General features: G+C 42.3%; 1 protein-coding gene across 1 annotated transcript in view; it reads right to left on the bottom strand.

Moving 5' to 3' along the window:
* Positions 1 to 12,666, bottom strand: part of CCDC83 (coiled-coil domain containing 83) — a 47,406-nt gene extending 34,740 nt beyond the window's left edge. Inside the window, exons 1-3 of the mRNA XM_086384712.1 lie at positions 11,212 to 12,666; positions 10,678 to 10,800; positions 4,755 to 4,839 (exon numbers count right to left, since the gene is read on the bottom strand). Coding sequence (XP_086240838.1) covers positions 4,755 to 4,839; positions 10,678 to 10,772 — 180 coding nt within the window. The 5' untranslated portion in view covers positions 10,773 to 10,800; positions 11,212 to 12,666. The remainder of the gene's footprint in view (positions 1 to 4,754; positions 4,840 to 10,677; positions 10,801 to 11,211) is intronic.
* Positions 12,667 to 12,959: the final 293 nt, after the last annotated feature.

Genomic DNA, 12,959 nt, shown 5'->3' with positions numbered 1-12,959 from the left:
GTTTTTACATTTTTTTCTTTTTAGTGTATGGTTGTGATACTGTCATTTATAAGAAATATATGTATGTATATCTTTGGTCACTCAGGTGACTAAAATGTATTTCTTTGTTGTTCAGTCACTAAGTTGTGTCCAACTCTTTGCGACCCCAAGGACTGCAGCACGCCAGGCTCCTCTGTCTTTCACTGTCTCCTGATAGTGAAACTCGTGTCCATTGAGTCAGTGATGCCACCCAACCATCTCATCCTCTGTTGTCCACTTTCTCCTCCTGCCCTCAATCTTTCCCAACATCGGTGTCTTTCCCAGTGAGTCAGCTCTTCGCATCAGGTGGTCAAAGTATTGGAGCTTCAGCATCAGTCCTTCCAATGAATATTCAGGATTGATTTTCTTTACGATTGACTGGTTTTATCTCCTTGCTGTCCAAGGGTCAGCAAGAGTCTTCTTGCTCAAGAAGAGTCTTGAGAGTCTTGCTCAAGAGTCTTCTCCAGCACCACGATTTGAAAGCATCAATTTCTTGGCACTCAGCCTTTATGGTCCAGCTCTCATATCTGTACATGACTACTGGAAAAACCATAGCTTTGACTAGATGGACCTTTGTTGCAAAGTGATGTCTCTGCTTTTTAATACACTGTCTAGGTTTGTCATAGCTTTCCTTCCAAAGAGCATAAATAGATATGATAAATTTATGATATAAATATATATACATAGATATATAAATATATATCTGTATTTCTTAGATATATTCTTATGGGTTTTTTAAAAATGATTTTCAACCATAGTTCCTGGCCCACAGTGACCAAAACCCATGGAATTTTCTGCCATCATAATTGGGTTTATGTTAATGAAAGTGACTTTTGAATCTGGGAGAGAGAAAGGGAGGGGGCCTGATTGCCAGGAGAACTGATCAAGTTATTAGAGGATTGCAGTCCCTCACGTTGATTCCCAGGGACAGGAGAGGGACTTGAGGTGGAATCAACTGCTACTGGCCAAGGATCTAGTCAATCACGATTATGTAATGAAGCCTCCATTAAAACCTGGAAAAGGAGCATCTTTTGGTCCTTTCCCAGAGAGTTTCCAAGTGCTGCTGGGCCAGACCCCAAGCTCCGCAAGGGCAGAAGCTCTTTTGTTTGGTACTTTGCTCTCTAGGGGCTTCCTGATGGCTCAGCTGGTAAAGAATCCACGTGCAAAGTCGGAGACCTGGGTTTGATCCCTGGGTTGAGAAAGGAATAGCTACCCACTCCAATATTCTGGCCTGGAGAACTCCATGAAGTTGCAAAGAGTTGGACACGACTGAGCAACTTTCACTTCACTCTGCTCTCTGTATCTCTTCATCTGACTGTCGATTCATAGCCTTTAATACCTTTTTAATGATCTAGTGCGTAAATGGGTTTTCCTGGTTCTGTGAGCCATCCTAGCAAGTTAATCGAACCTGAGGAGGATGGGGTTGTGAAAGCCCCTGATTTATAGCCAGTCAACCATATGTACAAGTAACACCCTGGACTGGTAACTGGCATCTGAAGTGCAGGGTGGTCTTGTGGGACTGAGCCCTTTACCTGTGGAATGTGATTCTATCTCCAGGTAGGTAAGTGTCAGAGAGAATCACTTGTTGGTGAGGGGAAGCCTCCACACACACAAGTTGGAATTGGGTCAGGAACCCTTTCAGTAGGATTATAAATTCTGTCACATATGCATATGAGACATATCACCACAAAGATGGCATTTGAAGCCATGATGTTAAATAAGATGATCCAGAGAGAGTTTAGAGTGAAAGAGTACATTTAAGATCAGAATATTGATAAATACTCTAATTAAAGGGTGGGAATAAACACTCTAATTTAAGGGTAGTTTCTTTTCCTATTTGAGGGGGAAAAAACAATGAAAAAAAAGAAAAAGAAGAAATATCAGAGAAGTAGAAGTAAATTCAAGAAAGAGTGATGTCCTGGAGCCCAAAGAAAAAAGAGTTTCAGGACGCCAGGAGTGACTGCCGGAGGAGTGAGGTGTAAGGTTAGGCCTCGAAGAGTACATTCATGTAATGCTAGTCACTCAATCATGTCCGACTCTGCGATCCCACAGACTGTGGCCTGCCAGGCTCCTCTGTCTGTGGGATTCTCCAGGCAAGAATACTGGAGTGGGTTGCCATGCCCTTCTCCAAAAGAGTACACTGGGCCTGGCTAATTGGTCAGCACAACTTTCGCTGGAGCGGTTGTAGGGGAACAGTAGGAGTGAAGTGTGTCCTGGGAAGTAAGGACGTGGGCACAGTGAGCTGTGAGATGGCTAGTGCTGCAGAGGAGCAATGAACGCAGACAGAGAAGGAAAGAAAGATCGGGGTAATCATCTAAACAAAGCTAAACGCATAGGAAGAAACGATGAAAGAAGAGGGCATAACTTGTCCGATCTGGACATTTCTGATTTGGACTAACTGCAGAGAAAAATGTATCTTGCTAACGAGTCATGTTAAACTTAGCAATTTAAATATCTGTGACCTCAAAATTTTTTCCTCCCACTGGTATTTGTGGATCAACCCAACAAATATTTATTGAACACCTACTCATGCTGGGCCCTTTGGAGAAACAAAGATAAGATTTGATTGCTGCTACCTAAAGGGCTTTTATTTAAATAACAGAGAAATATTTTTATGCAACATCCCAGCTAAGATGGGGGGAATAAAGAGGAGCTACCCAAGAGAAGAGCATTCTGGGAAGAGGAAACGGCCTCTTTGTTGTAAAGGTACCATAGTGAGAAAAAGATGGGCTTCATAATATTTAAAAGAAGCTGCTAAATCACTTCAGTCGTGTCTGACTCTGTGTGACCCCATAGATGGCAGCCCACCAGGCTCCCCTGTCCCTGGGATTCTCCAGGCAAGAACACTGGAGTGGGTTGCCATTTCCTTCTCCAATGCATGAAAGTGAAAAGTGAAAGTGAAGTCGCTCAGTCGTGTCTGACTCTAGCGACCCCATGGCCTTCAGCCTACCAGGCTCCTCCGTCCATGGATTTTCCAGGCAAGAGTACTGGAGTGGGGTGCCAACACCTTCTCTGATTTAAAAGTAACGGGGGTAAGCAAAGGATGGGATGGCTGCAGATGAATTGGAGAGGTGAGTAGAGGTCAAATTTTGAAGGACCTTGAAGGCTTCAGGAAGATCTATGGATTTTATTTTCTGTGCAGCAGGAAGCCACTGTGGGATTTTAAGCACTGAAAGGTTTGCCATATTCCAAGGGCCATTCTGGTTGCTTTGTGGAAAATGTGCTGGTTAGGGAAAGGATGGGTAAGAGATGATGCTGGCTTAAACTGTCGCAACAGCAGTGCACATGGAAATAAATAGATAAATACAGTTGAGCTAGTCTGTCTTCCTATGCTCCTCACTGCTGGGTCCACCGATAACTCTAGGAGCCAACTTAGACCTATCACAGTCTTGAGCTAATCCTCCTGGAAACAAGAACATTGTCTCTGGCTCCACTTGATGGGTTATGGGAAAGTGGTTCCTCAGTCCTGATCCATTGTCCTTTCCACAACCAAACAGAAGTCCCAAAGCTAGCTGGGGTTCCAGTGCTGACCACTTTGGGGTGTGCATGGGCCTCCTGGTGGCAGCTCACTCTCCTGTGCCCTGGGACCTCTCTAAGTGGGACCTGTCTCCAAGTGCTGCAGCCAGACTTCCCCTTCCACTCTCATCCATCGACCTCAGTTTCTTAGTTCCTGCTGCAAGTGCCTGGTCCTTCAGAATCACGACAACATCAGGGTTGTCTTGCCCAGCACGTATTTGCTGAACAAATGGACAAATTTGCCCCATGAGGAAGACAGGAATCCTCGTTTCCCAAGGGGTTGATATTTCTCCTGGCAATCTTGATTCCAGCTTGTGCTTCTTCCAGCCCAGCGTTTCTCATGATGTACTCTGCATAGAAGTTAAATAAGCAGGGGGACAATATACAGCCTTGACGTACTCCTTTCCCTATTTGGAACCAGTCTGTTGTTCCATGTCCAGTTCTAACTGTTGCTTCCTGACCTGCATATAAGAGGCAGGTCAGGTGGTCTGGTATTCCCATCTCTTGAAGAATTTTCCACAGTTTCTTGTGATCCACACAGTCAAAGGCTTTGGCATAGTCAATAAAGCAGAAGTAGATTTTTTTCTAGAACTCTCTTGCTTTTTCAATGATCCAGCAGATGTTGGCAATTTGATCTCAGGTTCCTCTGCCTTTTCTAAAACCAGCTTGAACATCTGGAAGTTCACGGTTCACATATTGCTGATGCCTGGCTTGGAGAATTTTGAGCATTACTATACTAGCGTGTGAGATAAGTGCAATTGTGCAGTAGTTTGAGTATTCTTTGGCATTGCCTTTCTTTTGGATTGGAATGAAAACTGACCTTTTCCAGTCCTGTGGCCACTGCTGAGTCTTCCAAATTTGCTGGCATATTGAGTGCAGCACTTTCATAGCATCATCTTTCAGGATTATAGTTTGGTTAAATAAGAAATTAAAAAGTAAATGGGGTTGCAGAGCTTTACATTTTTTAACATAAGATTCAGTGTCCTCATGATCTAAATAACACAATTCAAGGTGACTTCCTTTGGCATTATAATTAATAAATAGAAACAGCAGTACCCTCTTGCGTCGCATGTACAAAAATACATTTAAATATATTGTAAATTAATCAGCTCTAAGCACTAAAGAAGATAATTTCCTAGAGTTCATTATAACTCAAAAAATTTTTAAGCATTTGCATAAATGTTCAATGACTAGATATCGGCTTTATATTTTATACTCACTCTTTCATGATACTTTTGATTCTTTTCTCTAAGTTTCTTTATTCGAGCCATAAATCGTTCTAGTGCATTTTCCTTTATTTGACAGCTAATAACAGAAATAATGTGTTACAATTATTTCCTTTAGGAAAAATTAATGAAAGAAAAATTTTAAATTATACTATTTGACTTGAAATAAAGTATTAAATATACTATAAAACCCTGTTTAGGGATAAGAATCTTTACTGATGTTGTAAATAGTATATTTTACTCACTAAAATATGTATTAGAGAGATAACTTCAAGTTTTAAAAAATATCAATCCCCATTTTTATTTCATAGTCATAACTTTTATACTTTCTCATTATCTATAAATAATTCAGCATAAAAAGAACCCAGGAAAGGGCATACAGAAAAGATGCTTCCTGGAAATCCAAAAACATTCAGACAAAAATGACAAGACAAAGACTTTACAGGGGCAAGCACAGCTTCTTGGAACAGTAGGGTAAGCCAGGCTGACCTATTGGTCAAGTTCATTAGGATACCATCTTGTCCATAAACAGTAAAAGGTTTCTTTCTTGACACAAGTACATTTTTAAAATACCAAACAAGTATTTGTTGAATGTCTGTTAGGTATAAAGTATAGAAAGCATGGGAAGACTCTGGTATAGGCAATTTGATATATATTTGAAGAGTTAAGGGTATCTCTATTACCTCATAAATCTTACCACTTTAAATCTGAGACCAAAATAAAGGAACAGAACTAGCCCAATGTAAATCCCTTGCCTCTATTAAATATATATATATATAAATATAAATATATATATATAGCACCTCTGTGGTGTAGTGAACAGAGGAGTATTTACAAAATGAGAAACTCTGCTTTTCAATCTTGTCTCTTCCACTTCTTACCTACATGACCTCAACAAGTCAATTCTCTGAACTTCAGTTTCCAAGCTGTCAAGAGAGAGATAACAACACCCACCCAGCTCTATGTATTTTATAAAGATGAAAATAAGAAATCATATGTGCATGTTTCTAGCATAAAGTAAGTGCTCAGTAAATTTCAGGTGAATTTTAATGTTATGTCCTCAGTCCTTCCCCTGGAATATCATTTATATTTGTTATATTGTAAACTTTGTTGATTTTGCCAACAAAGGTCGGTCTAGTCAAGGCTACAGTTTTTCCAGTGGTCATGTATGGGTGGTAAGAGTTGGACTGTGAAGAAAGCTGAGCGCTGAAGAATTGATGCTTTTGAACTGTGGTATTGGAGAAGACTCTTGAGAGTCCCTTGGACTGCAAGGAGATCCAACCAGTCCATTCTGAAGGAGATCAGTCCTGGGATTTCTTTGGAAGGACTGGTGCTAAAGCTGAAACTCCAGTACTTTGGCCACCTCATGCGAAGAGTTTGACTCATTGGAAAAGTCTCTGATGCTGGGAGGGATTGGGGGCAGGAGGAGAAGGGGACAGAGGATGAGATGGTTGGATGGCATCACCGACTCGATGGACATGAGTTTGAGTGAACTCCGGGAGTTGGTGATGGACAGGTAGGCCTGGCGTGCTGCGATTCATGGGGTTGCAAAGAGTCGGATACGACTGAGCGACTGAACTGAACTGAATTGAAATTTAGTAGAGAGAAAAATAAAGCACTTTCTTTCTAAATGAAGGGGAAAAGCATTTTTAAAATGAGTAAATCCTTTAGGCTTTGCCTTGAGTTGCTTCTGCAGGGGGCAGTTCGGAGAGGTCTGAGTGGCATCAGCAAGCCTGGGGGTGGGGTGGATTCTAAGATGCCCTGAATGTTTGGCTGCTTCAACAGCCCCCTTGTGGACTGTTCAGTAGTTGCAGGCTTAACTTCACCTAGCCTATCCTGGGAATTCACTTCAGCCTCCGCAGGCCTCAGAGATGATGAATTTATCAGGAAGCAGGGCTTCCTTGGTGGCTCAGACGGTAAAGAATACGCCTGTAATGCAGGAGATCTGGCTTTGATCCCTGGGTCAGGAAGACTCCCTGCAAAAGGGAAAGGCTACCCGCTCCAGTATTCCGGCCTGGAGAATTCCATGGACAGAGGAGCCTGGTGTGGGCTACCGTCCATGGGGTCACAGAGTAGGACTGAATGACTAACACTTTCAGAGGAAGCTAAGCCTCAGGGCTCCCCACCACTAGCCACTGTGGGAATTCAAGCCTCCCTGTTCTCTGAACACTTCTTCTTTTCCCATCTCCCTTATCTACTCAGTGCCCTAGTAACCCACATGTCACACTAAATGCTGAAGCAAGTGGGAAAATAAACCAATGAGATTTATACTGAGCACTTAATATACACTGAAGTGCTTTGAAAAGGGCATTGAGCTGTTTTGAAGCACAGTGATATGGAATTAACACTAATGCAGTCGTCTGTCACCTTGTCCCTTCCCTCCTTATTAAAATGTTAGTTGATGGAAGGAATTTTCACATATTGAGGTATGAGGAAGTCATCCTGGCTTATTCCTGATTTGGCTTGAACTTTATGCTGACTAAAACCACCTGAGGCCTGTCAAACATCTATTGTTCATCTGCTTTAACCGTGACAGAAAAGAATGCATTTAAACATGAAAATGGAGTAACTGTGGTTCAGGCATTCAAAAAGGAGCTGGGCGGCCACACTGGATGCAGTTTCAGACACACTTCTGTATCACTGAGAACTCTGTTTTGAACTGTATCAAACTCATAGATGCCACCGGCCATTTTCAAAACAATATTTTTGCCAGGGGCTGCCAGCTGCAATTTTATGGCCCCAAAGTCCTTACTTTGAGCCCTTACTTCTCACTGATTCCAACCCTAATTCTTGACAAACATGTAACTGTGGTTTGGGCCTGTATGTTACTGTCGTTGTTAAGTCACTAATTCGTGTCCGACTCTTGGGCCCACGGACTGCAGCTCACCAGACTCCTCTGTCCCTGGGATTTTCCAGGCAAGAATCCTGGACTGGGTTGCCATTTCCTTCTCCAGAGGATCTTTCCAACCCAGGGAATCGAATCTGCATCTCCTGCATTGGCAGGTGGATTCTTTACCACTGAGGCACCAAGGAAGCCCTTTTGCCTACATAAGCCTCCCCATTCTGCAGTCAGTGGAACACAGTTCAGCTGCTTCTTGCATCTGTGTCTCCTGGGCTACAGCCCTAAGTTTGGCTTGAATAAAACTCTTTCCTATTTTTATTATAGGTTGTTTATTGAGTATTAACATAGTAATGTGTCAACTCCCTTCCTCCATGCAATTTTGTTAAAAATTCTGAGAAGGAACACAAATGTGGGTTTCAAAAAAGAATCTATACTCTTATTATACTTTTAAAACCTGTAACTATATCTGTACCTATTGCTATGCCTATGTCCACACTCATTGTCGAAAACTGGGTTGAGGGCGGGGAATAAATATAAAGGAGAAAATAAAAACCACCGTCACCTAGAGATTTAGTATTATGCAATAAGATATTTTGCTAAAGGGAAAGACAGAGGAAGACCACATTCACATAACCCTAATATAGTATATTGTTAGAACTGTTCTATTTTATTATTATTTATTGTTAACCTCTTACTGTGCCTAATTTAGAAATTAAACTCTATCATAGGTGTATATGTGAAGAAAAGACATAGTATATAAAGGGTTCGGTACTATCCATGATTTCAGGCATCCCTTGGGAGTCTTGGAACAAATTCCCTGAGGAAAAAGGCTGACTAAGATGTGATCACTCTGCAGATTCAACATTGGCAGTCTCAGTTCTTCGTCAACAACCACAGAGGTCTATGGCCTTATTTTCTTGAGAGAGATTAAGAAAAGTTCAGTTGTTCAGAAGTCATGGACGACCTACTCTGGGCCCTGAGCTCTTTGTTAGGGGCTGAGGTTGTATAAGAGAAACGTAAGATGGTGCCGGGGACCCTTGGATGATCCTTCCTCAGATGGTGAGGGGGGCGTCTTGACTATTCATCGTGTGACGAAAGTCCCGTCACCTGGGACCTCAGGGAACAGCTGAAGTGTCGCCAGAAGGGCGCGGGAAGGCCCAGGCTGTTCCACTCCACGAGGCTGTTTATTTAGTTTCAACAAAGGAAGAGAACGGAAAGCATGGGAATGCTCAACTTACGTCTTGTACTAGATCATGAGAATTTTTAAATGTTCGCCTGTTTGGAAACCTCTGTTGAAGAAGAGAAAGACTGGCCTCTGGCTGACCCAGAGGAGAGAGAAGGAGCCATAGCTGGATGCCATCCCTGTGGGCCGTGGGGAAAAGGTGAGAAATCAGACTGCAGTCACGGAGCTGGACTTTCTGCCCACCTCTCAGAAGCCACGGTGCGCCAAGTCTTCAGTTACGCTGCGAAATGAGCGCAAGGAGAATCTGGCCATCGCTGAATGTTACCTCCAGTGTTAAATAAAAGGGCACTTGGTGAAAAGTCCCTTCCTGTGGGTGCTGTCAGTATTCTGACCCTCTCACTCACCATCTTCTAAAAAGAACATACAGACTCGGAGTCTCATAAGAAGGACACTGGATTTTCCCCGAATGTCGTCGAGACCTGGTCTCCAGCATTGCTCCCCAGTTTCAACCTTGTCCCCCTCCAATAGACGGCCTCCTACTCCCAAGACCCACGTGTCCACAGGGGTCTGCTAATCTGACCCTGCCCTTGCCCTCTCTCGCTCCCTCTGCCTTCTCTCTGTTCCTGGACTGCGACACGCCCTTCCTCACCCGCCCTCTTTTCCATGAGCCTTTCCGGCCCTCACGCTCTGGCTCTGTAACATACATCTGTTCCTCCTCTTTCTGAGATCAGCTCCCACATCGCCCCCTCAGACGAGCTCTTCCTGCTCCCTGCGAATGAAATGACCGAGAATGTACGCACTGAGTCTGTCCCGTCCTTCGGTTATGCTGTTGCGGAGCACCCTACACTGTTCTTCCGTAGCATCTTCTTTAGATGTATGCAATTTTTCAGGAAAGACCGGACTGTGTGTTTAATGTCCATCTCCCGTGCTTCGTTAGGAATGGACCGTGTGGGCCTGTTAACTGTTGTCCTCTAGTGATCAGGATTTGCCTGTATTTGGTTAACATTCAAATACTTGCTCAATAGGCATGAAGTGCCTTCTTATTTGAAAAAAAAAAAAAAACTGACATGTATTCATTCACTGCCTAAGTGTTACACATTAAAACACCTACCCGGGACCCAAAGTTGAAGTTCAAAAGCTATCGAAGGGCTTACTCTCCATCAGTTAGATAAAACATAAACAAACAACAGGTATCACCTCTAGTCTCGTCTCTAGCTCCTGGGATAGAAATATTAAGATATTCTTATTAAAGTGAAAGTCGCTGAGTCATGTCCGACTCTTTGTGACCTCAGGGACTATCCAGTCCGTGGAATTCTCCAGGCCAGAATACTGGAGTGGGTAGCCTTTCCCTCCTCCAGGGGATCTTCCCAACCCAGGGATGGAATCCAGGTCTCCTGCATTGCAGGCAGATTCTTTACCAGCTGAGTCACCAGGGAAGCCCGTTCTTATGAAAAATAATTATAAATCATTTGGTTTTCATTTGTAGGCATTTGAGGACAATGCAAATTGGAATGTCTAGAAATAAAAAGTTAAATGAAGAAGAGAAGTGTGTGTACATTTACTCTTTTGTAAACGGACACTGAGGTGTGCTCTATTTAAAGAGGTAAGCCAGCAAGTTGCTGTGCATTTGAGGGAGGGTGACCAATAATTCAATGGAGGGGGCGAGGGAGCCAAGACCCATTCACGAATGCTGTTTCATAGCTTGGCTTGTGTTACTGCCAACGTGCCAAAACCTAAAAAAAAAATGCACATAGCACGAGAGTGAAATTATGCCTCTAATCCAGCTTCCTTGACAGCTTTGGAGCGCTTCATGTTCCGCTGGAGTTATGCGAGTGTTAGCAGTGCTTGCCACTTATGTATGAGAACTTTTGGATTCCATAATCTAAACTTACTGATAGTCTAGAAGTGCTTCACTGATAGGCAATTTGACTTCTTTTGGCGGCCCATCTTGAATATCCCTTTTATTTGTTTTCGCCGCGGTTTCCATTGTGTTGCTTAGCTAGTAAGAAGAATACCTGCTTGAAAAAAGAGACACAGGAAAAATAAATAAATCCTTTGTTCCTTTGTGTTTATCATATAAAGCACTACTGGGACTTAACTTTAAACTGGCTCTTCCATCCAGATTGCTCCCATATCCCCAGAGCTGATATCATCCATAATGCTGGGTCATCAGGAATCAACTGGATTCTTGAGTCTGAGTTCTATGCTTAGAGCAGGTCCAGACCAGTACCCCAAACTTTCTGAGACTCACTCTCTTAAACAATCCATCAACAACTGTTGCCCCCATCGAGCTTCATTAAGAGCAAGAATTTAACTTTTTCAATCATTTCATGTCTCCACAGTGTTTGGCAGAGTGCCCTGCCTATAACAGCAGCTCAATAAATGTCTTTTAGTTATTAAAAATTAAGATGAAACAAAAGCACAACCTTTTATGAGGACCAGGAAACTTGGCTCCAAAAGAGTCAGAACAGGGATCCAAAGAAACTAGGTTTGGCCAGGGTTGCTATAAAGAGCAAATATAAGGACTTTGATAAAAATGTCTTTTAAATGGTTAAGAGGTTTATAAATGCAAAATAACAAGAGTGATAAAAATAATGTATTCTCATTACCAGTGACTGTTTATCAGCTATTAATTGCTTTTGTATCTTATAATAAGAAACATCAAAAATAATATTTTTTAAAAGGGAAAATCAGACTCACTGTTTTTAGTTTTTATGGTAAAGAGGAACACTTTGAGAATTTGGTATAAGTACTAATGCACATCTTTTAAGATCATAGTTTTTCTTGACAGATTTTTATCTTTGGATTTTTATTAATGTATATTGTCACTCTGCTTATTAACTTATATGTAGAGTATATCATGTGAAATATTGGGCTGGATGACTCACAAACTGGAATCAAAATTCTGGGAGAAATAACAGCAACCTCAGATATGAAAATGATACCCCTTTAATGGCAGAAAGTGAAGAGGAACTAAAGAGCCTCTTGATGAAGGTGAAAGAGAAGACTGGAAAAGCTGGCTTAAAACTCAACATTGAAAAGACTAAGATCAAGGCATCTAGTCCCAGCACTTCATGGCAAATAGATGGGGAAACAATGGAAACAGTGACAGACTTTATTTTCTTGGGCTCCAAAATCACTATGGATGGTGACTGCGGCCATGAAATTAAAAGATGCTTGCTCCTTGGAAGACCTAGGAGTGTATTAAAAAGCAGAGACATCACTTTACTAACAAAGGTCCATATAGTCAAAGCTATGGTTTTTCCAGTAGTCATGTATGGATGTGAGAGTTGGACTATAAAGAAGGCTGAGTGAAGAACTGATGCTTTTGAACTGTGGTGCTGAACTCTTGAGAGTCTCTTGGACTGCAAGGAGATCAAACCAGTCTATCGTAGAGGAGATCAGTCCTGGGTGTTCATTGGAAGGACTGATGCTGAAGCTGAAGCTCCAATACTTTGGCCACCTGATGCGAAGTTCTGACTCACTGAAAAAGACCCTGATGCTGGGCAAGATTGAGGGCAAGAGGAGAAGGGGATGACAGAGGATGAGATGGTTGAATGGCATCACTGACTCAATGGACATGAATTTGAGCAAACGTAAGGAGATGATGAAGGACAGGGAAGCCTGGCGTGCTGCAATTCATGGGGTTGCAGAGAGTTGGACATGACTTGGCAGCTGAACAACAACAACAGATCTCAAGAAGGTAAGTACCTAACCTGCATTCAATGTATTACTAGGTGGGTGTGGGTGGGTGTGGTAGGAAAAACATAACCTTTGTAGTTATTTGTTAAAATGGCTGGAAACTCCATGAGAGTGGGGGTGATGTAATTCTTGTACATTACTATATTACCCCTCCTAGCACAGTAGATCCGGTCCTTGTCAAATGAACAATTAGATGGATGAATCAGGTAGACATATTTTAATCCTAGATCTACCACCTACTATCTAGGTGACCTTGAGTAGGCTACTTAATCTTTTTGAGCTTCAGTTCCATCATCTGTAAAGTGAGAACAAAATTCTTATTTTAAACACTGGTAAGGATGAAACGGGTTAGTATTTAAAGCACCTGGCATAGTGTCTGCCATACAGAAAGAACTGAGTAAGTATTTTTGCCCCTTTAGTTATGGCTCCAGAAGCATAATCTGGTAAATTTCGGGTAACTAAAGCAGAGGAC

Source organism: Bos grunniens, chromosome 29, assembly GCF_055505025.1.
Source record: "Bos grunniens cultivar Pamir isolate PY7600 chromosome 29, Bosgru_T2T1.0, whole genome shotgun sequence".
NCBI classification, from domain to species: domain Eukaryota; kingdom Metazoa; phylum Chordata; class Mammalia; order Artiodactyla; family Bovidae; genus Bos; species Bos grunniens.
This window is presented reverse-complemented; position numbering and strand designations above follow the sequence as displayed.